The sequence below is a fragment of the Entelurus aequoreus genome, linkage group LG10 (genome assembly GCF_033978785.1).
Source record: "Entelurus aequoreus isolate RoL-2023_Sb linkage group LG10, RoL_Eaeq_v1.1, whole genome shotgun sequence".
Lineage (NCBI taxonomy): Eukaryota > Metazoa > Chordata > Actinopteri > Syngnathiformes > Syngnathidae > Entelurus > Entelurus aequoreus.
This window is the reverse complement of record NC_084740.1, coordinates 47,781,169-47,809,168: the sequence shown is the minus strand read 5'-3', so window position 1 is coordinate 47,809,168 and position 28,000 is coordinate 47,781,169. Positions and strand designations below refer to the sequence as shown.

The window sequence follows — 28,000 nt, the reverse complement described above, 5'->3', positions numbered from 1 at the left end:
TGAAAGCACATTGACGCAGAAAGAAGCCAGAAGAACACTAATAAGTCAGTCTTATTATTTGTTCTTCAGTTTGTAATATTTACGTCGTATAAATACATCTTTGAGTCTTTATTTTAAGGATATAATCGTCTTGATGTGCTAGAAGCACTTTGCTGGATCTCGTGCTCGTTTATTGTTAGTTAGCTTAGCTCGCTAGTTAGCTTAGCTTGTTAGCTGCTAACATAAGTTATCAACACATCGCTAAGTAGAGATCAAGTGTGAGAGTAAAGTGTTGTGATTGTGTGAAAATGTCTACATTACACATGTTGAGAGCGTTGGTGGATCAGCGACTAACTGCTGCCGTTGACGAAATATTTGTAGTGTTCGAAAGAACGATAGCAGAATACGAGGCGGAACTTTCTAGAACAAAAGAGGAGAACTATCAACTACTGGACGCTGTTTCCAAGAAACATCAAGTTGTGTTACACAGAACAGGTTTGTTGACTTCTTACTCTCACATCTTTACTAACTTTGTATATGATTATTAACACCTTTCTTCAATAGATGGTCAATCAGGGGCGCAGTTGGCTCTCTCTCCTCACTCACTCGCCCTCTCTCTCTCTGGCGAAAGCTGCAGGCTCAAACAACCCGGTATTACAAGAAAACGTGGAGTTTTTGTACCGCTGGTTTTTTTTGTTTTTTACATCCCTGACAGGAATTTTATTAATGTTGTTTAGAGAAAAAAAACACACACACAGGCAGAGGGCACTTTTTAAGACGAGGCAAAAAAGGGCAGGGGCTCAAGCACCCATAGGGCCCTATGTGTGCACGTGCCTGTGTGTGTGTGTGTGTGTGTGTGTGTGTGTGACAATCATTGGTACTTTAACTTAATAGGAAGATGCTTTGTCTTGTGGGGGTGATGCAATGCTTTCATTTAGATTCTTCATGAAAACGAGACAGTTTGAGGTTGATGTTCCTCTCAGTTTGTAACAATGTGTGATTGATTGATTGAAGGAGTTATGAGAAGGTTGCATAGGAAAGGCTACACTTTCATCACGGTACACATTCACTGCTCAGTGTTTCCCCCAGAAAATGTGTCAGTTAATCCTTATAAAAACATTTTATAAGGATTTTTACAAAATGACATTCAACAATCATGATTACATAATTTGGGATGAACCCACTTTAGCACAGGTGTAAGATAGTGACATGTTATTTACAACATGTCAAATGACCCTCAACATCGTCAGGAAACAATGTGTGTCAATAAAACACTTTGAGGTATTGTAAAACAGCTGAACTTTAATATATGCTTGCCATCTTGACTTCTGATTCCAAAGCAAGTATTTTTGTCACACTGTTGTCAAACAATGATCATATTCAAACAAATATGATTCCACATTGTTGAAAGTGGTCATCTGAGAGCATTTGGAATTGCAGTGCAGTGCATATCAAAATGTTTTGATGCCCCATCTATCTGCCTTTTAACAATATTACTTCCTAGCAATGAAGTTAGCGCCCACATACCTGAAGTAGAGCTCTTCTCTCTTTCACCACAGAAGATTGTGGATTGCTCCTATTGGAATCTTGCTGCTCTTGTACATCATTGGGCATATCTTTGTCTGTGACCAGGCTGTCAAGGGTGAATGGAGAATCCCAACTCCTGTGAGAGCTTGTGTCAATATCTGATGTTTCTATTCCAAATGGAATGGGTATAGTTGATGGAGAACCGCCCCAGGTCTGCTGGCATAGTTGGAAGTACAGCAAAACAACTCTAGCGTAACCACTTCTTCCACCAGCGTCCACTGCTTGTCTGTACTTTCCACCAATCACTTTCAGTTTAGTGTCGATAGTTGTTTTTGTCATGTCCTCTTTTCGATGAGGAAATTCCTCAGATGTCCCTCCATGTCCGTACCGTTCCAAAATAGGGTAAGAATGTCACCAGACTTGGACTGGCAAGTTTCCCAGTCAACACTTTGTTGAGTTTTGTTAACTTTAAGCTCCAAAACGATGCTTAAAAGTAGCTCTACTTCTCTGTCAGTCCACATAGATAATTCTTTCTTGCCGTGACCCGCCATTTTTGCTATATGCCGCCTCCGGAAATGACGTTTTGGAGGTTTCTGATTGGCTAAAATGGTCTTAAGTCCTAGGCTACAGCGCCCCCAGTATTTTGGCATGCGTATGACACTCAATGTATGCCTTTGTTTGGAGACAGTAAAAGTTTTTTAAATGCACACCTGTGGCTGGAGATCCTGTTAAGACGTTAGTTTAGGCGGTGGCTCTTTGTTGTTAAGGCGGTCGCCTTAACAACAAAATGCTGCGGGAAACCCTGCTGCTACAAGAAAGCCTGAGATGGTTTCAGTGGAAATATTTTTTAACTCACATTACTATGTAGAAATTAGCATTTAAAATACAAACATACTGCAAGAAAATAAATGAAATTATAATTTACAATAAGCAAAAGGCTTTGTATAGTCCCAGTTACGAGTAGCCGCAACCTGTAATGTCTTCTCTTTTTGATAGGGAGTTACCCATTTTGGTGGGATAGCAGGAAAACGATTTAGAACCTTTTTCGTAGTGAAATCTGGGTTGAATGTCATTTGTACAACTACCTTAGGGTAGTTGCAATACATGGGTATTTTAGTGGTATGGTGTATCTTGTACACCAGACCAACTGCAAGAAGCTGTACTCTGAAATGGTTGGCGGAAAGGTGAGCCCGAGATGGATGGTTGAGTAGAAGCCCAATCATTTCGTTTTGGCTGTCTGGAGTTTGTTTTTCAGGGCTTTTAAGGCGTCATGGTACCAAACATGAACTCCGTAGTTAAAGTGGGGTTGAATGAGCGCTTGTGTTAGAGTCTTAAGTGTATTTGTACCCACCAGCGGTGTGATCCTACGGAGTAAGAACTAGGGTTGTACGGTATACCGGTATTGGTGTAGTACCGCGATACTAATGAATCATATTTGGTACTATACCGCCTGTAAAAAGTACTACTTCTATGATTATATCAATATTTTTTGGCATCACAACATATTCTTTTGTTTAAAAAAAATTAAATTATGTTTATAAAGTCAGTAAATATGTCCCTAGACACATGAGGACTTTGAATATGACCAATGTATGATCCTGTAACTACTTGGTATCAGACTGATACCCAAATTTGTGGTATCATCCAAAACTAATGTAAAGTATCAAACAACAGAGGAATAAATGATTATTACATTTTAACAGAAGTGTAGATAGCACATGTTAAAACAGAAAATAAGCAGATATTAACAGTAAATGAACAAGTAGATTAATAATCCATTTTCTACCACTTGTCCTTAATAATTTTGACAAAATAATAGGTAGATAAATGACACAATATGTTACTGCATATGTCAGCAGACTAAATTAGGAGTCTTTGTTTGTTTACTTCCTACTAAAAGACAAGTTGTCTAGTATGTTCACTATTTTATTTTAGGACAAACTTGCAATAAGAAACATATGTTTAATGTACCCGAAGACTTTTTGTTAAAATAAAGCCAATAATGCACTTTGTTGTGGTCTTTTCTATTTAGAAAAGTATCAAAAAGTATCGAAATACATTTTGGTACAGGTCCCGCTACCAAAATATTGGTATCGGGACAACACTAGTAAGAACAGAATTTGTCGGTTGATTCTTTGACTACCTTAGTAGTCATTTTTTCACTGGAGAGATTAGTCTCTACGATGCAGCCAAGATAGGTCATCTCATTTTTGTTTGTTATAATATGGTCACCCACTTTGACTGTGAAGTTATCTACTTTTCTGAGGTTAGGAATTGACCCAAAAACCTGTGTACTTGCAAGTACCAGGCGAGTCTTAATTGGCCAGTTTGTCATTGAAAGCCTTGCTAGTCTCGGTCTTAAGGATTGTAGCTTTGCTTGTTTTGTGGCCGTCAGCCTCGGTTCTATGTTTTTTATGGGTACAGACAATTATGGAATGATCACTTAAGCCGCATACAGTAGTTCCACTTGTGGTGATCTTAGACTGGTCAGAAGTAACAACGAGGTCTATGAAGGTTTAAAAGGACTCACTCACCCTGGTAGTTTGCTTAATGAGCTAAGTGAGACAATGTTGGTGGCACAGCTTAGTGAAGGTTTTAAAAATGGGTGCATCCTTTCAGGACATATCTGTGTTCCAGTCCCCAAGAAGATGTAAACCTGTATCAACATGTTTACACAAAACTCACACACTCACCAAATACATTTTACACAGTAATCAAATCTAATTAAAGTTATAATTTCACTTCCTGATTCTGACTTACATGCAACAATAAATGAAAGTAAACATTTATTTTCAATAACCAAAGTAGACATCACTTGAATTATTAAAAGAACATAAATGTGACTGACTTTCCTTCAGCGTGTCGTAGATGGTCTCCAATTCCTAAAGAGGAATTGTTGATGGAGATACTCCATAAAACAGCACATAGTAAAACATGTTTTGGTAAAAGTTCCTTTTGGCCCAGCCAACAAAATGACCACAAAAAAATATTCTGCATGATGACAAAAACTTACCATGAATGTTTTTTTAAGTGATTTTGGAATTGGATTTTTTATTTCCATGATATTGAAGTTATGGTGATGACTATGTCATTACAAGATTGTGGTTGAGTTTAGAGATAACGTTTAGGTGTCATAGACCATATACAGAATAAAATATTTACACACTTTACATCAGTGAGTGTAAAGTTAAGAATGCCTCAATCAATGCTGCCTCGTACTTATAAAAACTTTTCAAATTGCCCCCATCAAATTTCCAAGTCTGTTTGTGTACTCACTTTTGAATTAATTGTAGTTACTGGGACAGAAGGGGGTATTTCTCACATTGTTATTGGTTGTTTTGCTACACACTTTTAACACAACACACAGAAGAACGCAAATAATGTCATTGTGTTAACAGTGTCAGTCCAAAACTATTTATATTCTCTTTTTATCTTATTTACTTATTTACCCAACAGACGTCCAGCAGCCCCCTCACATTGAATATGATGAGGAGGATCCACAGCCCCCCCACATGAAAGAGGAAGAGAAGGAAGTGTGGATCGCTCAGGAGGGAGAGTGTGTTGTAGGGCAGGAGGAGGATGATGTCAGCAAGTTTCCACTGACTGTTGTCTCTGTGAAGACTGAAGAGCATGAAGACAAAGCACCTGAGTCCTCACAGCTTCATCACAGTCCAAGTAAGCACATATCATTTTATTCTCAGGGCATTCAATCCATCACAACTGGACTGTTCACTTTGTCTTAGAAGACTCATCCAAGTAGGCTTCATCACTTCATGCTCATACACTTCAAGTCTTAAATCTAATCATTGGAATTTAGAGGGGAACTGCACTTTTTGGGGGGGAATTGTTTCTATCGTTCACAATCATTATAAAAGACATGAGGGTGAATATATTTAAAAAAAAATCACATTCTAGCTAGGGCTGGGCAATATGGCCTTTTATTAATATGTGGATATGTTTAGGCCATGTCACGATACACCATATATATGTGGATATGTTTAGTCCATGTCACGATACACCATATATATGTGGATATGTTTAGTCCATGTCACGATACACCATATATATGTGGATATGTTTAGGCCATGTCACGATACACCATATATATGTGGATATGTTTAGTCCATGTCATGATACACCATATATATGTGGATATGTTTAGGCCATGTCACGATACACCATATATATGTGGATATGTTTAGTCCATGTCACGTTACACCATATATATGTGGATATGTTTAGGCCATGTCACGATACACCATATATATGTGGATATGTTTAGGCCATTTCAGGATACACCATATATATGTGGATATACATATAACAGCTTCGGTTAGAACGAATAGCCTAATCTCCCCAAGGTTTAATCTTATGAGGGGCACAAGGCAAGGGTGTCCACTTTCTCCGTGACTGTTTGCTATATTTATTGAACCTCTTGCAACCGCAATTCCACAGCATGCAAATATTAAAGGCATCCATACCGCAACCGTTCATCATAAAATAAGCCTTTATGCTGATGATGTATTACTTTTTTTTACAAAATCCACATTCTTCTCTTCAAGATACAATCTCACTTATCCATAATTTCAGTTCTATTTCAGATTACTCAATTAACTGGTCCAAATCTACTGTGTTACCAATTAATTTTGACTTTCAGAGCACCTCATCGATTCCACTGCATAAAGGGAACATTAAATACCTGGGAATCAATATTTCCTCCACATTGTCAGATCTGAATCGCTTGAATTACTCCCCAATCTTCAAATTGATTGAGGATGATCTGGCGCGTTGGAAAGCACTGCCAATCTCACTTATGGGAAGGGTTTCTACCGTGAAAATGATGGTCTTGCCTAGGGTTAATTATCTCTTTTCAATGATTCCAACCAAACCTTCTCAAATCTGGTTTAAATCACTAGACTCACACATCAATCAGTTTCTTTGGAAGAGTAAACCAGCACGAATCAGCCTTAAAACTTTACAAAAACCCAAAGAATACAGGGGTCTAGAACTCCCAAACTTTTCCTATTACTTCCTTGCAAATAAACTACAATATATATTAAAATGGATCAATCCCACTTTATTGGATAGTTTATGGTTAGAGATTGAACAATCACTTAGCCAGGAGTTCCCAATTTCTAACTTGCCCTTTATTAGCCAAATTCTCCGAAAACACAACTGCTTCAAAAGTATTAATATACGCACTACCTTAACAGCTTGGTGGGAGTTTTTGAAAATAACTGGGTCCCCGCTCACTCCCTGTCAACTTACGCCTATTTGGAGTAATCCTGATTTTCTTTTTAACAAGAGGCCATTGAACTTGCCAACATGGTATGATAAGGGAGTCAGATGCCTTGGGGATATCATCAATGCAAACAGTTTTATCTCTTTTAAAAGTTTAATAACACAATATGCAATCAATCCTAGTAAATTCCTAGAATATATGCAAATCAAATCTGTAATTAGCGCAATATTCAACAAAACAACATGGGAAAGTAATCCTACGACCGTTAAATTCTTCAAAACATCTGCCCCCAAAGCTTTATCCAAATTATATGCTCTCTTATCGAAAATAGATAACACAATAAGTATCCCAACTTCCAAATGGCACTCAGACGTATCCACAAGCCTTGACCCAGAATTCTGGAAACAAATATGCCTCAATACTTCTCGTTTGATTAAGAATCCAAATTTACGACTGATTCAGCTCAAAATACTTTACAGAATACATTACACCGGTCTAAGAATGTATAAAATGGGTTTAGCTGACTCTAACATTTGTGTACACTGCTCAGATAATAAGGTAGATAACTACTTACACTCAATGTGGTCCTGTGCTCCCGTGAGTAACTTTTGGCTTGGAGTGTGCGAGAACCTATCATTAGCGTTAGAGATTCCTATTCCCATCTCCCCCGCACTCTGCCTGTTGGGTGATCTCTCCGCAACGGACCTTGATATAAACAAAACATACCTCCTTATAAATGCATTAGGCATCGCCAAGAAAACTATTCTCATGAATTGGAAATCAAAAAATAATTTACGTATATACCTTTACAAAAACATTTTATTAGATGATGTAGTTATGGAAAGAATGTCTGCTGAATCAAAACAACAACTGACAGAATTCAGATCTCTTTGGGCACCGCTAATTAATTTCCTGACCTGACTCCCATGGGGGCCGGGGCTGGGGCTCTGTCCCGGGGGTCTTGCTCCATGGGTGGGGGGTCGTGGGTGCCGGGGGGTCGGGTGGGCCTGGGGTGTGTTCCCTGGTGCCGGCCTGGTGGGCCGATCCGTGAGTGGTCTGGGGGCCGGAGGTGGATGGGGGTGCCTGGGCGGGGGTTGGGGTGCGGGTGGGGCTGTTGGGGGCGGCCGCCTTGGGTTGGGTGGGGGGCTGCCCCTCTCGTGGGGGGTTGGGCGGAGGGTTGCGCCCGTGGGGCCGGGGCCTTGCCGCTGTCGGGCGGGGGTCGGCTCATGCCCCTCTGGCTTCGGGTGTCCGTGGGCTTCCTCCTTCCCCTGGGGCGCGGAACGGGGTCTGCCCGGGGTTGCCCTACGCTTCGGCTGTGCGGGCCCGCCTGGTGCCAGGTTGGGGGGACTGCTTGCCCTCCCTTGTTGGGGCCCTGGCGGTGCTGCCCGACTGCCCTGCGGGGTCCCCCTCCTGTGTTTTACTCCGCCCTTATTTATTTATTAATTTTATTTATATATATTCTTATATATATTTTTAATTATCTATTTAATACATTTTATTTATTCTGTTAAATTATAAATGTGTATATATGGGTGCGCGTGTGTGTGTGTGTGTGTGTGTGTGTGTGTGTGTGTGTGTGCGTGTACGTTTATATGTATGTATGGTGGAATCTGTGTGTATGTATGTAGGTACATGTGTGTGTGTCGCTTAAGGCTGCAGCTAACGATTATTTTTCTATCGATTAATCTATACATTATTTTTTCGATTAATCGGTTAATCTATAGATTATTTTTTTCGATTAATCTATAGATTATTTTTAATTTTACCGGTTATTTTTTATTTTATTTTATTTAAAATGAAGATGAAAAAATAAATGTAGGCCAGTTTTTTCAAAAGGCATGGCTTTTATTTACAAAAAAAAAAAAGTATGGCCACTCAGTCAACATTGACAACAACATGACAAAATATTCTGTAACAATATAAACATTTACAACTTTTAACATTTAACAAAATTAAAAGTAGCTTATTTGCTTTTTAATGTGCAAAATATAAAAGTAAACATCCAGTGCAAATCTTAATATTCTGCAATAGTATAAGCATTTCAAAAGTAAAAGTATTGCTTATTTTGCTTTAAAATGTGCAAAAATAAAGATAAACATCCAATACAAAAAAGTGCAAAACGAAATATTCTGTAACAACAGTGTAAACATTTCAACAAAAGTAAAAGTATTGCTTATTTTGCTTTAAAATGTGCAAATAGAGTGTCCACCCTGAGATCGGTAGGTTGTGAGTTCAAATCCCGACCGGGTCATACCAAAGACTATAAAAATGGGACCCATTACCTCTCTGCTTGGCACTCAGCATCAAGGGTTGGAATTGGGGGTTAAATCACCAAAAATGATTCCCGGGCACGGCTATGCTGCTGCCCACTGCTCCCCTCACCTCCCAGGGGGTGATCAAGGGGATGGGTCAAATGCAGAGGACAAATTTCACCACACCTAGTGTGTGTGTGACAGTCATTGGTACTTTAACTTTAACTTTTAACTTTAAAAATAAAGATAAACATCCAATACAAAAAAGTGCCAATCTAAATATTCTGGAGCACTGTAAACATTAAGTATTGCTTTTAAAATGTGCAAAATAAACATCCAGTCCAACACAGTACACAAAAACCAATTCTACTCATTCCAGTGAGTGACTAACAGTCGTAATGAAGAAAGGTTAGCATGTCTACGCTCAGAAGGGGTCGATGTGGCTGGAACTGAGAGGTAATTAGCCTTCACCTCAAACCAGGACTGCGAGCGAGCTGAGCTGCAGTTTAAGTTTATAGAAGGTCAACGGGCTCATAGTGATGTTACTAGTAGTTGACTGGGAGGTGTTTATTATCATTTGGGGAGAGTCCGCTGCCTGATGCTCACCTGCTAAACACCTATCTGCTCCACGCTGAAGCGCTGACTACATGCGCTCTGAATACGCACTGCTGATTGGCTGTTAACGTTTTGAATACGCACTGCTGATTGGCTGATAATGCTTTGTGTGTACCAATCAGATGGTTGTATGGGTGGGACAATGCTGCATGCTGAGACAGAGGCAGAAGGAGCAAAGCAGCTTGTTAAGACTTTAGCAGCTAAAGTTAGCTTTAGCTTAAAAACTCGTTCGGTACACCCCCGTACCGAACCGAAAGCCCCGTACCGAAACGGTTCAATACAAAACACGTACCGTTACACCCCTAGCAGACACAAATGACACATTCATGTTTTTGTGTAATGATGACAACGTATGCTAACGCGGACGATTGACTAGTTGATGGTTGATGGTTTTCTTTTCAAATGTTCGTTCATAGCCGTTGTGCTGCTATGATAGGCCATTTCCGCTCGACACAGTGTGCATACAACAACATTATTAGGCCGTTTATTGAAATACTCCCACACTTTTGACGACTTTTGGCGTGCTTTTCCCCCCTCGCTCGCACAGTCTGCTTTGCGCTCCGCCTTGACGGTTGTGTGACGTAAATATGCGACGCGTCGACGCACAAAAACGGCGTCGACGTATTTACATAACCGATGACGTAGACTACGTCGACGCGTCGTTTCAGCCTTAGTGTCGCTGCCCCGGTGTGCATTGCTGATCGCGGCACCAGGCCTGCTGAGATGCCATGGCATGCCGGCTGTGGGCGCGGGGCTGGGCCCTTATGGCGTTTTGCCGGATGGGGTGCCTGGTGGGTGGTGGGCGGGGGGGCCTGGACATGCGGGAAGGGCTGCGGAGTTTGGTGGCGCTGGGCACTGTTGGCAAACAGGCCTCTTGTTTATTTTTTATTTATTTTATTTTATTTAAAGGGTTTATTTTATTTTATTTTATTTTTATTTTTATTTTATTTTTTTATTATATTATTTTATTATTATTATTATTTTTTTGGTGTATGTATATGTATGTGTATATGTGTGCATATGTATATGTTTGTAGGTGTATATATGTGTGTGTGTGTGTGTGTGTGTGTGTGTGTGTGTGTGTGTGTGTGTGTGTGTGTGTGTGTGTGTGTGTGTGTGTGTGTGTGTGTGTGTGAATGTGTATATGTATATGCATGCATGTGTGTATGTGTATGTATGTGTATATACATATATGTATGTATATGTGTATGTAGGTGTGTATGTATGTATAGGTGTGTGTATGGGTGTGTATGTCCGGTGGATCGATTGGCCTGTATGTGGATGAGTTGGGGTCGGTGGGTTGGTGGCCTCTGTGGTAGCTGGGGGTGTGCGTTGTTGTGGTTTACGGGGTCGGTTGCTTTTTTTTTTTGTTTCGTTTCGGCGGCCGCGGGTGTTTGTACTGCGGACGGGCGGTGGTGGTGATGGTTGCTGTGGTACTGCCGGCGGTTGGCATCGCTGTGTTGGGTTGGAGTGGTTGGGGGACTGTGGCTGGTATCTGTGCGCTTGTGGGGGCTGGCTGGCTGGCGTTGGCTTGCCGGCTGGTTTGGGGGCTGGCGTGCGGATGGGGTGCATTGACTTCTTCCCCCGTTGGGGGGCGCCATCCCCTGGCCGGGACTCGTATGGGTACGTTGCTGTGTGGATGGCCGGGATGCGGTGTTTGCATTGGGCATGGGGGCTGTGCAGTTTTTCTGCGTTTGGTTGCTAGTATGGACTGGGGGGGATGTCCGGGCCCTCTACTCCTCCTACTTATAGCACACACAGTCACACATATATAGGACTTTGGGGGATTGTCCTGCGGGGAGGCATGGCGGGGGGATGAGGATGCCTCCTATGGGGCTCCAGTCCTCCTGTCTTGTCCCCTGCTCGTCCATCCCTCAATTTTAGCTGCATATTAGACACTTAGGATTTGGAGGGCTCGGCTTGGTTGGGACCCACCAAGACCTTGATGTCCCCCAATTTTAATCGCATTATTAGTTCCCACAAGCATACATATCTCACTCACGCTACAGTACACTCATCAATAGGGACTGGAGGTCGGCTGTAATGGCTGACCTCCTAATTTTAACTACACAGTAGACACTCTGGGGGCCTTGTACACATGCATGTGGGGAGGTTGGGGTTCGGCGCACCCCTCATTGCCTCGTCGGCCAGCGCGGATTCCCGGGACTGTGTTCTGGTGGCCTGCCAGGCTTTTATTAATTTATTATTATTATTATTATTATTATTTTTATTTTTATTTTTTTTAATTATTTTTTTTATTATTATTTTTTTAAAATAATTTGTATTATTTAATTACTTTATTTTATTTTATTTTTATTGTATTTATTTATTTTTATTTGTTATTTTTAATTTAATTTCATTTGTATTTGTATTTTTTTTAAAATTATTATTATTATTTTTGTTTAATCTTATTATTTATTTGTGTGTGGCGTCGCGCGGGTCTCGCTTCCTGTTGGGTGGGGTCCGTGCCCGTGTGGCCCGACCTTGTCGCGGCGCCCGTGTCTGGTCTAGATGCTGTGTCTCGGTTGTTTGGGCGGTGGTGTGCGCGTGTTGGCGTTTGGGCTTGCTGGCGCTGGCTGGTCTCCGTGATCCTGTTGGCGTGTGGTTGCCGGTCGCAGTCTGGGGGTGTTGTGGCTGCTGTTTCTGCTGCCGTTTGTTTGTGGTGTGGGCGCCCGTGGCTGCTGGGTCTGGTGCAGGGGGGTGGCTGATGTTGTGACTTGTGGCAGCACGCGCACGTGGTGGTTGTCGGGGCTGACAAACTGTGTATATGTATGTATATGTGTGTGTATGTGTATGTGTGTGTATGTGTACATGTGTATGTGTATGTTTATGTATATAGATATGCATGTATATTTCTGGGGGTACGTTCTGGGCCTGCCTGTCGGGTGGGGGTCGGCGCCTCAGGCTACTGCATCCGGACTGCGTGTCTGGAGCTCCTGGGTCCCACCGTCCATCCCTTCCGGGTGCCCGTCTTGGTTGGGGCCTGCTGGGTCTGGTCCCTGCGTGTACTGTGGTAGCTTGGTGCTGCAGGGTATTCAGAGGTGCTGCGAGTCGGCCAGTTGTTGGGGTAGCGACCTTGTGTGTCAGCATGTCTGTGATCTTCTTTTAATTATTATTATTATTATTATATATTTTTTTAAATAGATTTAATTATTTATTTATTGTTATTTTTTAATGTATTTTATTAATATTATTATTATTATTATTTATTTATTTATTTATTTATTTCCCCTACCTCAGGGGGGGACTCGGCGGGGCGGTTGCTGGTTGTTCCATCTCCACTATTTCTATTGGTATTCATATTGCTCCATTTGTAGTGTAATAATGCTCATTGTCATTTCTGTATTATTTTTTATTTTCGCTAACTGCTTATTTGCTATTACTTTTACCATCATATTTTTACATGTCGTATTTGCTGATGTTGCTCTGTTGTTGTTGTTGTTGTTGTTGTGTTTGCTTTTGTTGTTTTTGTCTCTCTGTCTAATCCCCCTCTTGTCCCCACAATTCCCCCCTCTGTCTTCCTTTTTTTCTCTTTCTATCCCCTCCTGCTCTGGCCCGGCTGCACCAAATGATAATATAAATACATTTAATAAAGTCAAAATACAAATAAGGCCACAACAGAAGTATCCTACACTTCTCTTTTGTAAAGTAAACCTGAACAGCCGATATGATCATCTACATCTACTATATGATTTGCCTGAGAAGCTGGGCAGGACATAAAAAAAAACAAAAAAAAAACATAATACATCAAGCATGCATGCATACAACATGATACATCACACATGCATGCATACAACATGATACATCACACATGCATGCATACAACATGATACATCACACATGCATGCATACAACATGATACATCACACATGCATGCATACAACATGATACATCACACATGCATGCATACAACATGATACATCACACATGCATCCATACAACATGATACATCACACATGCATGCATACAACATGATACATCACACATGCATGCATACAACATGATACATCACACATGCATGCATACAACATGATACATCACACATGCATGCATACAACACAACATGATACATCACACATGCATGCATACAACATGATGGAAGTAAAGAAACAGGTCTATAATTTGTAAATTGGTGTTTGTCTCCAGTCCTATAAATTGGTGCAACTTTAGCCATTTTCATTTTGTTTGGGTATTTGAGATGATAGGTTACTAATATGGTAAATGGTTGTATTTATATAGCGCTTTTCTACCCCTTTTTAAGGAGCCCAAAGCGCTTTGACAGTATTTCCACATTCACCCATTCACACACACATTCACACACTGATGGCGGGAGCTGCCATGCAAGGCGCTAACCAGGACCCATCAGGAGCAAGGGTGTCTTGCCCAAGGACACAACGAATGTGACGAGGATGGTAGAAGGTGGGGATTGAACCAGTAACCCTCAGATTGCTGGCACGGCCACTCTCCCAACTTCACCACGCCGTCCCCGTATACATGAATGGTCCTGAGATCTCTTTTATAACCTTTTTTATGGTTTCCATATCAATTCCATTACAATCAGTTGAAGTCTTAGATTACAGGATTATAACTATTTCCTTCTGTGTCACATTACTGAGGAACATGGAGTTGGGATTTGGCTCTATGGTATCATTATAGTCCTCAATTGTAACTGGGTCTGGAATCCTTTCTTCCAATTTTACAAAGTAATTATTGAAGCTTTCAACTACTTCCTTTATGTTGTCATTATTTGTGTTTCCGTCTAAGAAGTATTGGGGGTAATCCCCCCAAATATAAGCTTTGGCTTCAGCCTATTCCTTTTTCTTTTATTTTCTTTTGGTGTGTAAATGTGTATGATTGTTAAATATGTATCATCTGTACTGTTAAACTGCTCACACAGAATGGTTGATGGTTGATTATATGATGGAAATAAACTTATTTCATTAAAATAAACATATAGGACGCAGGTTGTCTTACGTCAGCACCAGAAGTGGTCAAATCAGCTGCTCACCTGGCAGGTTTTTTGGGGATGAATAGGGAAGTCCTTCTTTAGCTGCCATCTTGTTTTATCATATATTGCTGCCTTTGCACCTGTCAATGTTCACTTTTGTATGCACATTAAATCAACAACACATCTTGACTTTGAAGCAATGTTCACAGACTCTCTATTAGATGTGACAGTGCCTACCTCTTTAGGACCACCCTTTCTAGATATATAAAGATGTGTATTTACAACATTAATATATACATACTAAGCAAATATAAAAAAAGGTAAGCTTTTAGTTAATTTTAATAAGTTTTGTTTTAAATGTTTTGTTTGTCATTTGTTTTTAATCTTCATTATTTACTTCAAGTTATTACAGTATGTCTCTATACATATTTATTTGATATATTTTGGCCAAAGGAGGCACATTTCAATTTGTTACTCACACTTGTTATTACATATGTTGGCCAGAGGGGGGTGATTAGGGAATTCCTTCTTTAGTTCTCACACCTCTTCATATGGAAGATACTTTTCCTTCTTCATGTCTCAAGAACACACACACACACGCACACACATACACACACGTTATTGTATGTGTGACCTTCTTGACAACCTCTGAAAAATGGCTACCTCTTTAGACCAGCATTTTTAAATATATAAAGATTTATATTTACAACATTAATAATATACACATACTATGCAAATATAAAAAAGGTAATTTTTTAGTAAATTTGTTTTGGATTTAGTTTTTTGTAATTGGTTTTCAATCTTCAATATTTACTTATTTAAGTTATTACGCTCTCTCTCTTTCTCTCTATCCATCTATCTATCTATCTATCTATCTATCTATCTATCTATCTATCTATCTATCTATCTATCTATCTATCTATCTATCTATCTATCTATCTATCTATCTGTGTGTGTGTGTATATATATATATATATATATATATATATATATATATATATATATATATATATATATATATGTATGTATGTATGTATGTATGTATGTATGTATGTATGTATGTATGTATATATACACACACACACACATATGTATATATACACACACATTATATATATATATATGTGTGTGTGCGTGTATGTGTGTGTGTATATATATATATATATATATATATATATATATATATATATATATGTATGTATATATATATATATATAATGTGTGTGTATATATACATATTTGTGTGTGTGTGTGTATATATATAAAAATGTGTGTGTGTGTGTGTGTATGTTTGTATGTATGTATATATATATATATATATATATATATATATATATATATATATATATATATATATATATATATATATATACATACATACATATAATGTGTGTGTATATATATATATGTGTGTGTGTGTGTGTGTGTGACTGTATATATTAGGGGTGGGGGAAAAAATCGATTCGAATTCGAATCGCGATTCTGACGTTGTGCGATTCAGAATCGATTGTCATTTTTAAAAATCGATTTTTTTTTTAATATAATTTTTTAAAATGTTTTATTAATCAATCCAACAAAACAATACACAGCAATACCATAACAATGCAATCCAATTCCAAAACCAAACCCGACCCAGCATCACTCAGAACTGCAATAAACAGAGCAATTGAGAGGAGACACAAACACAACACAGAACAAACCAAAAGTAGTGAAACAAAAATGAATATTATCAACAACAGTATCAATATTAGTTACAATTTCAACATAGCAGTGATTAAAATCCCTCATTGACATTATCATTAGACATTAAAATAAAAAAGAACAATAGTGTCAGAGTGGCTTACACTTGCATCGCATCTCATAAACTTGACAACACACTGTGTCCAATATTTTCACAAAGATAAAATAAGTCATATTTTTGGTTCATTTAATAGTTAAAACAAATGTACATTATTGCAATCAGTTGATAAAACATTGTCCTTTACAATTATAAAAGCTTTTTACAAAAATCTACTACTCTGCTTGCATGTCAGCAGACTGGGGTAGATCCTGCTGAAATCTATGTATTCCATGAATAGACAATCCTTTTGAATCTTGGCAAAAATCTTAGCCACACGATTATCAAATGTAATAAGAAAATTAATTCATACTGACCAAACTGGCTTCATGGAAGGTCGACAATCTTCAGACAATACAAGGAAATTGTTTAATGTTATTTACTATGCTGGAAGTCTCCCTTATCCCACAGCAGTATGTAGTGTTGATGCGGAGAAGGCATTCCACCGCATAAACTGCTCATTTATGTTTTGCACATTACGTAAATTTGGATTTGGAGACAATTTTATGCAATGGATTAAGATGCTTTATACAAGGCCCATGGCATCAGTCAAAACCAATAATCATATTTCAGAACCTTTTTCGTTAAAAAGAGGAGTAAAACAGGGATGTCCTGCATCTGGATTATTATTTACTTTGGTTATTGAACCCTTAGCTGCAAAAATAAGAAGTGAAAATAATATTCATGGTATAAATATTGGCTATCAGTATAATAAGCTATCGATGTATTGTGACGACATAATTCTCTACCTGTCACATGTTAACTCCTCTCTTCACTATATCAATAATGTCATCACTGAATATGACTGTTTATCAGGGTATAAAGTTAATTGGGACAAATGTGACATATTACCACTTAGTAAACACTGCAAGAAATTACAAGTTCAGAACTCCAAAATGAAATTGTATTGCATTATTATGGTATTGTTGTGTATTGTTTAAAAAAATAAATAAAAACAAATCGTTTTTGAATCGAGAATCGTTTTGAATTGAAAAAAAAATCGATTTTGAATCGAATGGTGACCCCTAGAATCGATTTTGAATCGAATTGTGGGACACCCAAAGATTCCCAGCCCTAGTATGTATATATATATATATATATATATATATATATATACAGTGTTTCCCATAAACTGCCAAGATACCTGTGGCGGTGGGTGGGTGGCTATGGGCGTGGTCACCATGACACCATCGAGTAATTTGCATAATTTACTACAATAATATAATTTTCTCTAGAAAGGCTCAAAAAATGTATACTTACTAATTAATAATAACAGTTCTGTCACAATGGAGGGGTGCACTTGCTGCGCGGTTGTTCTTCCAATGCAAAAAATGGACGGCTCCGGACGACAGGCGTAAGGTAAGAAATGATTTATTTCTCATAAATCACCGAACTACCAAAAAAGCAGGCAAACAACAAAAAAGGCAAACGTGCCTAACAAACGTAAAGTTAGTATTAGCATAGGTTCTGGCATGGAACAAAAACTTACTTGTTAAAGGTGTGACGCAAACACAACGAAAGCAGGACGAGTGACTGGCAAAGGCAACTTAAATAATGCCTCTGATTAGCGCTCGGGAAGCAGGTGAGCGGGCGAGCACTAATCAGAGACAGGTGCACACAAAGAGTGACCATGACAACCAAAACAAACTCACAGGAGCACAACCAAGAACTAAAGCAATCCAAAACTAACAGAAAATAACTAAACAAATATGATCCGGACCACGGATCATGACAGAATCCCCTCCTCAAGGACAGGTACAAGATGTACAAAACTAAAAACAAGAAGGGCCAAAAGTCACGGGAGGGCGGAGGGAGGACTTGGCGGTGGGTCGCCAGGCCAAGTGTCCCTGAATCCACCGAGGCAAAGTCAAGTGGCGGCGGCGAGTGGAACGCCGCTGCAGCAGGCAAGGCGGGCGACCCGGGAATGGCCACATTCGTGGCCGACGGGGAGGTGGGCGCACTTGGCGAGGCGGCGAGTCAGGTGTGGTAGCAGGTACAGGCGGCGAGTCAGGCGTGGTAGCAGGTACCAGCCGCGAGTCAGGCATGGTAGCAGGTACCGGCGGCGAAGCTTGACGTGGTGCCGGTACAGGTACAAGTGTCTGGCGTGGTGCCGGTACAGGTACAAGTGTCTGGCGTGGTGCCGGTACAGGTGTCTGGCCTGGTGCAGGTACAGGTGTCTGGCGTGGTGCAGGTACAGGTGTCTGGCGTGGTACAGGTGTCTGGTATGGTGCAGGTACAGGTGTCTGGCGTGGTGCAGGTACAGGTGTCTGGCGTGGTGCAGGTGTCTGGTGTGGTGCAGGAACTGGTGTCTGGCGAGGAGCAGGAACTGGTGTCTGGTGAGGAGCAGGAACTGGTGTCTGGCGAGGCGCAGGAACTGGAGTCTGGCGAGGAGCAGGAACTGGTGTCTGGCGAGGAGCAGGAACTGGTGTCTGGCAAGGAGCAGGAGCTGGAGTCTGGCGAGGAGCAGGAACTGGTGTCTGGCGAGGAGCAGGAACTGGTGTCTGGCGAGGAGCAGGAACTGGTGTCTGGCGAGGAGCAGGAACTGGTGTCTGGCGAGGAGCAGGGACTGGTGTCTGGCGAGGAGCAGGAACTGGAACTGGAGATGGTGATGTTTGCAAGCCCACCGGAGATGATGGTGGCGTCTGCAAGCCCACCGGGGCTGAGGTTAGCCATGAGCATGGCGGAAGCGGTCTAGCTGGGGGTTGCGGCCTGGCATGCCGAAAGACTGGTGGTGGCGGCCGGGATGGAGGTTGCTGCCTGGTTGGGCGCAGCTGAGCCACCCCACCAGCACAGCCCCCCCTCAAGGGGCGGATACCAGACGCGCTCCTTGCGGTCAGGAATAGTCTTTAAGGGTGGGTGGCGGGAGGTCAGGAGGGGGGTAGAAGCCTCCCCTTTAAATTGTCCAAATTGTCTTTTTGTATTCCCCACCTGATTTTGCGTGGGTGGACAAAAAGAAAATGTCTGTGACTTGGGCGGGGCTTGAATTTTCGAGGGCGAAACAGAATTCGGAAAAAAAAATTATTGGCCCATGATGTCATTAGCAGGCGGCGGCGTGACGTCATCAGCCCGGGTCTCCAGCTGACTGGAAGCCCTATCCATGAACTGCCTTTGCCGGCGCGTCCGGTACTGCTGTGTAGCTGCAATGTCTTCGGACCAGAGGGAGTCGATGGGGATAAGGGAGCCTCCAGGTCCCCACATAAGGTTCGACCTCTCCTCCGTCGAATAGCGAAGCGTCTCCACTTCCATCGCTCGCAACACCATGCGTGTACCTTCATCCATCTCTTTGTGGTCCGTTTGCGGAAGAACGGATGCTGCTTTCGTTCTGTCACAATGGAGGGGTGCGCTTGCTGCGCGGTTGTTCTTCCAATGCAAAAAATGTACGGCTCCGGACGACAGGCGTAAGGTAAGAAATGATTTATTTCTCATAAATCACCGAACTACCAAAAAAGCAGGCAAACAACAAAAAAGGCAAATGTGCCTAACAAACGTAAAGTTAGTATTAGCATAGGTTCTGGCATGGAACAAAAACTTACTTGTCAAAGGTGTGACGCAAACACAACGAAAGCAGGACAAGTGACTGGCAAAGGCAACTTAAATAATGCCTCTGATTAGCGCTCGGGAAGCAGGTGAGCGGGCGAGCACTAATCAGAGACAGGTGCACACAAAGAGTGACCATGACAACCAAAACAAACTCACAGGAGCACAACCAAGAACTAAAGCAGTCCAAAACTAACGGAAAATAACTAAACAAATATGATCCGGACCACGGATCATGACAAGTTTTGTTTTAAACGTCCATCCATCCATCCATCCATTTTACAATATAATTACAACACTTTATGTACATATTTATATACAAATTTTAACAATAAGTTATTCACTGAAATATATTTATTAATTGTGGTTCTTACAAAAAATATATCTTATAAAATATAAAAGCTAAAATGTCTCTTAAAGCTCTGCCCCTTTAATTAGTGCATACTAAATCATTTAACTTTAGCCTACTACTACAACCATTGTATTTACCAGCAACATAAAGTGAAACAGAGGCAGAGGTGTCCTGCCACAGTCAGTAACAAATAAACAGAAAACAGTAGTGGTCAAATACAAATAAGGCAACAAGAGAAGTATCCTACACTTCTCTTTTGTAAAGTAAATCTGAACAGCCTATATAGGCATCTACATCAGCTATATGATTTGCCTGAGAATCTGCACATGACAACAAAAAAAAACAAAAACAAAAAAATATATATATATATTTTTTATTTGTGGCGGACGTAATTCTTTCGTGGCGGGCCGCCACAAATAAATGAATGTGTTTGAAACACTGATATATATATATATATATATATATATATATATATATATATATATATATATATATATATATATATATATATATATATATATATATATATATATATATATATATATATATATATATATATATATATATGTATACATATGTATACATTGTTTTGATTCATTTTAATATCTTGTTATTACATATGTTGACCAGATGTTGAGATATTTGCTGGGAGTCCATATTGGTTCTCCACCAGCATCTCACTTTTGTTAATAAATAAATCTAATCAGCTATTGAATAGTTTTTCCATGATTTTGGAGAATGGTGGAAGTAATGAAAGTGGTGTGTAGTTAATAAACTGGTGTATGTCTCCATTCTTATAAATTGGTACGACTTTTGCAATTTTCATTTTGTCAGGGAATTTGCCGGTTAGAAATGATACGTTGCTGATATATGTCAGAGGTTCTGAAATGTCTTCTATAACCTTTTTTATGGTTACCATATCTATTCCATGACAGTCGCTTGAGGTCTTGGATTTACAATGTTTTACAATTTGGATTATTTCTTCTTTTGTCACGTTCTTAAGAAACATGGAATTGGGATTTCTGTCTATGAGCTCACTCAAGTCCTCAACTGACCCATCATCTGCATTTGGAATTTTGTGTTCCAAATTTTTTCCCATATTAACAAAGTAATCATTAAAACGTTCAGCTATTTGGTTCATATTGTCATTTTTTGTATTTCCATGTAGAAAGTACTGGGGGTAATCTTTCTTAGCAGCATTTTTAATGATGCTATTTAGGATGTTGCTCTCATGTTGTTTCTGTTCTTCTTTAAGAATTGTCTGTAGTATTCCTTCTTACATGTTCCTAGTATACCAATTAGCTTGTTTTTATATTTCTTATACTTATTTTCTGCCTCTATAGATGTCTGTGTTATTAATATTCCATATAATGTCTTTTTTTTGTGACAAGCATTTTTCAGTCCTTTTGTCATCCATGGTTGGTTGTTTGCCTTTTGCTTCTTACTAACTTCTTTCCATGGACAACATAAACATTGATATTATACATGTGGGCCAATATATATATATATATATATATATATATATATATATATATATATATATATATATATATATATATATATGCTGTTAAATGTAGCTTTGATGTGGCAAGCTACTTTTGCAGTGTAGCTTGTAGTGTAGTGTGCTACAATTAATTGAGAGTACCATATTTTCTTGAATTGGTGCCGAGAATATAGTATTCGCATGCCTCGAATTACAGCAATTACAAACTCGTTTCGCAAAATAATTAGCGCATGCTTGGCACTTCCGCCGGGTCAAATATGAGTCATTAAATGACTCCCGCCTCCTGGTGGTAGAGGGCGCTAGTGATCCTTCTTGCGACTACTGGTACTGCAGAAGACCAGTGCTGCAGAAGAAGACAACACGCAGCAAGAGTGCGCAGCCATTGTTTGCTTGAACTTTTAACATTAAGGATTACATATCTAAAATAAAACAGTTTTCTAAACTGGACTTTCAATCAAAGCAGGAGGTAATACTTAAAAGGAAGATCTCCATCGAGACAAAGAGACTTTTAAAACTGAAGAAAGATAAGGAAGACTTCTATATCGATGCTTTTCTTCAAAAGGAGCTGGCATGGACTCATTTATACCTAAAGGTAAGACAATAGTAACATTGTTTTTATTAAATGTGCTTTTCATGATAAGGTAAGCGCCGGAGTGAGAAGAGGTTTTAAAATAATAAGCGCATGCTTGGCCATCCAGCAGGCTTCTGGTAAGCGCCGGAGTGACAGGAGGTTTTAAATTAATTAGCGCCCCGGCGGCTATTCAAGGAAATACGGTAACTTGTAGGTTAGCTTACTACATTGTCCAGGTAGCTTGCCCATCACTGTCTATTTGGCCTAGCTCACATGTCAATAGTTTGAATACTGCAAACTTCAATACAGTAACACCTCATTTGTTCTGCAGACGTCCAGCGGGTGTCAGCGGGGAGTCATGAAGAGGAGTGGCACACCAGTGTGGGACAGAAGGAGCTACAGGCCCCCTCCCACATTAAAGAGGAGCAGCTTCATGATGAAGATGAAGCTCAGTCCTTACAGCTTCATCACAGTCAAAGTGAGGAGAACAGAGGGGCGGAGCTTGTAAGTCAACACATCACAGAAGCTGATGGAGAGCATTGTGAAGATATAAAGTCAGAACCAGACAGCATCTTTGTTCCACTGTCAGACATGGACCACATGATGTCACACTCTTCTGATCACAGTGACCACATCCAAAAACCTTTGGAGAGTAAAAATGACTCTAAAGGTGATACGAGACATCACACTAACAACAAACACTTTGACTGCTCTCAATGTGGGAAATCATTTAGACATAAGAGTTATTTTATAAGACACATGAGAATACATACTGGAGAGAAACCTTTTACTTGCTCAGTTTGTAAGAAGAGTTTCTCCACAAAGCAAAACATGACCACACACATGAGAATACACACTGGAGAGAAACCTTTTACTTGCTCTGTTTGTAAGAAGAGTTTCACCACAAAGTGTGACATGACCACACACATGAGAATACACACTGGAGAGAAACCTTTTACTTGCTCTGTTTGTAAGAAGAGTTTCTCCACAAAGCGTGACATGACCACACACATGAGAATACACACTGGAGAGAAACCTTTTGGTTGCTCTTTTTGTAAGAAGAGTTTCTTCACAAAGGGTGACATGACCACACACATGAGAATACACACTGGAGAGAAACCTTTTAATTGCTCTGTTTGTAAGAAGAGTTTCTCCACAAAGGTTGACATGACCACGCACATGAGAACACACCCAGGTGAGAAACCTTTTAATTGCTCTGTTTGTAAGAAGAGTTTCTCCAGAAAGGAAAACATGGACAGACACATGAGAACACACACTAGAGAGAAACCTTTTCTTTGCTCAGCTTGTGCTAAAAGATTCAGCTCTAAGAAGGAAATGACCACACACATGAGAACACACACAGGTGAGAAACATTTTACTTGCTCTGTTTGTAAGAAGAGTTTCTCCAGAAAGGAAAACATGACCATACACATGAGAACACACACTGGAGAGAAACCGTTTAATTGCACTGTGTGTGATAAGATGTTCAGGTTTAAGTATCAGGTCAGTAAACACAAGTGTGTAACAGTCATGGAAGCTGCAGGGATTTAAAAACACTTAAACAGTGATTGTGCTAAATGTAGTTTAATAACACAGCATGTTTAATATGAATGTATATTTGATGTTGTATGTAGTGCTTCTCATCTTCTAGTCTTATATGTTGTCCTGTACTTAATGTTTAAAGGCCTACTGAAAGCCACTTCTACCGACCACGCAGTCTGATAGTTTATATATCAGTGATGAAATCTTAACATTGCAACACATGCCAATACGGCCGGGTTAACTTATAAAGTGCAATTTTAAATTTCCCGCCACACTTCCGATTGAAAACGTTTAAGTATGATGACGTATGCGTGTGACGTCACGAGGGCAAGGGAAGTACTCGGAGCCCGTAGAATCCTATACACAAAGCTCAGTTTTCATCTCAAACTTCCACAGTATTCTGGACATCTGTGTTGGTGAATATTTTGCAATTTGTTTAATGAACAATGGAGGCTGCAAAGAAGAACGTTGTAGGTGGGATCGGTGAATTAGCGGCTGGCTGTAGCAACACAACAAGGACTACTTACTTGGATATCAGACGCCTAGCCGATGCTAGCCGCCAACCCCACGGATGATCGGGTGAAGTCCTTCGTCGCGCCGTCGATCGCTGGAACGCAGGTGAGCACGGGTGTTGATGAGCAGATGAGGGCTGGCTGGCGTAGGTGGATAGCTAATGTTTTTATCATAGCTCTGTGAGGTCCGGTTGCTAAGTTGCTAAGTTAGCTTCAGCGTCGTTAGCAACAGCATTGTTAAGCTTTGCCAGGCTGGGAATTATTAACCGTGTAGTTACATGTACATGGTTTAATAGTATTGTTGATCTTCTGTCTATCCTTCCAGTCAGGGATTTATTTATTTTGTTTCTATCTGCATTTGAGACAGATGCTATCACGTTAGCTCATGCTAAAGAGCTTGGTCGATGTATTGTCGTGGAGATAAAAGTCACTTTGAATGTCCATTTTGCCTTCTCGACTCTCATTTTCAAGAGGATATAGTATCCGAGGTGGTTTAAAATACAAATCCGTGATCCACAATAGAAAAAGGAGAGAGTGTGGAATCCAATGAGCCAGCTTGTACCTAAGTTACGGTCAGAGCGAAAAAAGATACGTCCTTCACTGCCTTCCTCATCCACTAATCTTTCATCCTCGCTCAAATTAATGAGGTAATCGTCGCTTTGTCGCTCCGAATCTCTCTGAATCTCTCTCGATCCATTGTAAACAAAGGGGAATTGTGAGGAATACAAGCTCCTGTGACGTCACGCTACTTCCGGTACAGGCAAGGCTTTTTTATCAGCGACCAAAAGTTGCGAACTTTATCGTCGATTGTCTCTACTAAATCCTTTCAGCAAAAATATGGCAATATCGCGAAATGATCAAGTATGACACATAGAATGGACCTGCTATTCCCGTTTAAATAAATACAAATCAAAGGCCTACTGAAAGCCACTACTACCGACCACGCAGTCTGATAGTTTATATATCAATGATGAAATCTTAACATTATAACACATGCCAATACGGCCGGGTTAACTTATAAAGTGACATTTTAAATTTGCCGCTAAACTTCCGGTTCGAAACGCCTCTGAGGATGACGTATGCGTGTGACGTAGCCCGGCGAACACGGGTATGCCTTCCACATTGAAGCCGATACGAAAAAGCTCTGTTTTCATTTCATAATTCCACAGTATTCTGGACATCTGTGTTCGTGAATCTGTTTCAATCATGTTCATTGCATTATGGAGAAGGAAGCCGAGCAAGCAAAGAAAAAAGTTGTCGGTGCGAAATGGACGTATTTTTCGAACGTAGTCAGCCACAACAGTACACAGCCGGCGCTTCTTTGTTTACATTCCCGAAAGATGCAGTCAAGATGGAAGAACTCGGATAACAGAGACTCTAACCAGGAGGACTTTTGATTTGGATACACAGATGCCTGTAGAGAACTGGGACAACACAGACTCTTACCAGGATTACTTTGATTTGGATGACAAAGACGCAGACGTGCTACTGTGAGTATGCAGCTTTGGCTTTTTTTTGCGTATGTACGTAACTTTTTTAAAATATATAAGCTTTATGAACCTTGGGTTAGGTGAACGGTCTTTTGGGCTGAGTGATTGTGTGTGTTGATCAGGTGTTTGAATTGTATTGGCGTGTTCTATGGAGCTAGGAGCTAGCAGAGGAGCTAGGAGCTAGCATAACAAACACGCAGGTGTTATTATGCAGGATTAATTTGTGGCATATTAAATATAAGCCTGGTTGTGTTGTGGCTAATAGAGTATATATATGTCTTGTGTTTATTTACTGTTGTAGTCATTCCCAGCTGAATATCAGGTACCGTGAGTATGCAGCCTTGGCTGCTAAACATTCGATAACTTGACCGTATGTGCGCGTCACGTACGTAACTTTTTAAAAATATATAAGCTTTATGAACCTTGGGTTAGGTAAACGGTCTTTTGGGCTGAGTGACTGTGTGTGTTGATCAGGTGTTTGAATTGTATTGGCGTGTTCTATGGAGCTAGGAGCTAGCAGAGGAGCTAGGAGCTAGCATAACAAACACTGAGGTGTTTTTATGCAGGATTAATTTGTGTCATATTAAATATAAGCCTGGTTGTGTTGTGGCTAATAGAGTATATATATGTCTTGTGTTTATTTACTGTTGTAGTCATTCCCAGCTGAATATCAGGTCACCCCCGGCTCTCACAGCATCTTCCCTATCTGAATAGCTTCAACTCCCCACTAGTCCTTCACTTGCACTTTCCTCATCCACAAATCTTTCATCCTCGCTCAAATTAATGGGGAAATTGTCGCTTTCTCGGTCCGAATCTCTCTCACTTCATGCGGCCATCATTGTAAACAATAGGGAACTTTGCGTATATGTTCAACTGACTACGTCACGCTACTTCCGGTAGGTGCAAGCCTTTTTTTTATCAGATACCAAAAGTTGCAATCTTTATCGTCGTTGTTCTATACTAAATCCTTTCAGCAAAAATATGGCAATATCGCGAAATGATCAAGTATGACACATAGAATAGATCTGCTATCCCCGTTTAAATAAAAAAAATTCATTTCAGTAGGCCTTTAAGTTGTGTGCATGTATTGAATATTATATATGTAGCTACTATGTTATTGTATTTTCTCATTGTTAAAGAGAGGACAGGACATCTTATTATTTTCATTTGGTTTTTTTCCACACATTTTTCCTTTGCATTTTATTGATGTTATTATCCAACTAAAATTATGAATGAATAAAATGGTTAACAAAATGTGGACTCTGGTAGATTAGCAGCATTGTTACATCATGGATGTTAACTACTGCAAAACATCAACAAAGAAGAAAAATGCTGAAGTTAGCAACACATCACTGAACTTTAGAGCCATCGTGAGTGGAGTTGCTTGTTTTTATTGCTGCATTTGTACTTATTTCACCTCACATCTTCACTTTTAATGCTAAAGTCTTCTTCAAATATATTGTTGTAGGCTTCTAACATTTATGTTTCTGATGTGTGTGTAGTCTGCGGAAAGGGTTCACTTGCACAGATACGTCATCGTCATCGTCATCATCATCATCATCATCGTCATCATCATCATCATCATCATCATCATCATCAGGCATTAACGGTCCACTACTGGACAAAACCTTAGCATTACATGTAAAGGCCTAGTGAAATGATTTTTTTTATTTAAACGGGGATAGCAGGTCCATTCTATGTGTCATACTTGATCATTTCGCGATATTGCCATATTTTTGCTGAAAGGATTTAGTAAAGAACATCGACGATAAAGTTCGCAACTTTTGGTCGCTGATAAAAAAAAGCTTTGCCTGACCAGGAAGTAGCGTGACGTCACAGGAGGAAGGACTTCTCACATTTCCCCTTTGTTTACACCAGCAGCGAGAGAGATTCGGACCGAGAAAGCGACGATTACCCCATTAATTTGAGCGTGGATGAAAGATTCATGGATGAAGAACGTGAGAGTGAAGGACTAGAGTGCAGTGCAGGACGTATCTTTTTTCGATCTGACCGTAACTTAGGTACAAGCTGGCTCATTGGATTCCACACTTTCTCCTTTTTCTATTGTGGATCACGGATTTGTATTTTAAAT

General features: G+C 40.1%; 1 protein-coding gene across 5 annotated transcripts; it reads left to right on the top strand.

Annotated features, from left to right (window-relative positions):
* On the top strand, window positions 1–27,591 carry LOC133658700 (gastrula zinc finger protein XlCGF8.2DB-like). 5 transcript variants are annotated; one of them, XM_062061038.1, is made up of 5 exons: window positions 1–474; window positions 544–630; window positions 4,963–5,181; window positions 22,696–22,868; window positions 27,411–27,591. In XM_062061038.1, exons 1-5 carry the CDS (start codon window positions 288–290, stop codon window positions 27,513–27,515), a joined length of 771 nt encoding a protein of 256 aa, XP_061917022.1. In that variant the 5' UTR covers window positions 1–287; the 3' UTR covers window positions 27,516–27,591. The 5 variants fall into 5 exon arrangements, with proteins under 5 accessions (XP_061917022.1, XP_061917023.1, XP_061917019.1 ...); XM_062061039.1 differs by lacking the exon at window positions 27,411–27,591 and adding an exon at window positions 22,954–23,097; XM_062061035.1 differs by lacking the exon at window positions 27,411–27,591 and having other exon boundaries at window positions 22,696–26,342.
* The last annotated feature ends 409 nt before the right edge of the window (window positions 27,592–28,000 follow it).

What these genes read in the sequence shown, in the direction of transcription:
- LOC133658700 (XM_062061035.1), top strand. Translation starts at nt 288, where the DNA reads ATGTCTACATTACACATGTTGAGAGCGTTGGTGGATCAGCGACTAACT. An exon ending in AGTTGTGTTACACAGAACAG is followed by an intron (nt 475 to 543) that starts GTTTGTTGACTT and finishes TTTCTTCAATAG; the next exon opens with ATGGTCAATCAGGGGCGCAG. An exon ending in CTGCAGGCTCAAACAACCCG is followed by an intron (nt 631 to 4,962) that starts GTATTACAAGAA and finishes TTTACCCAACAG; the next exon opens with ACGTCCAGCAGCCCCCTCAC.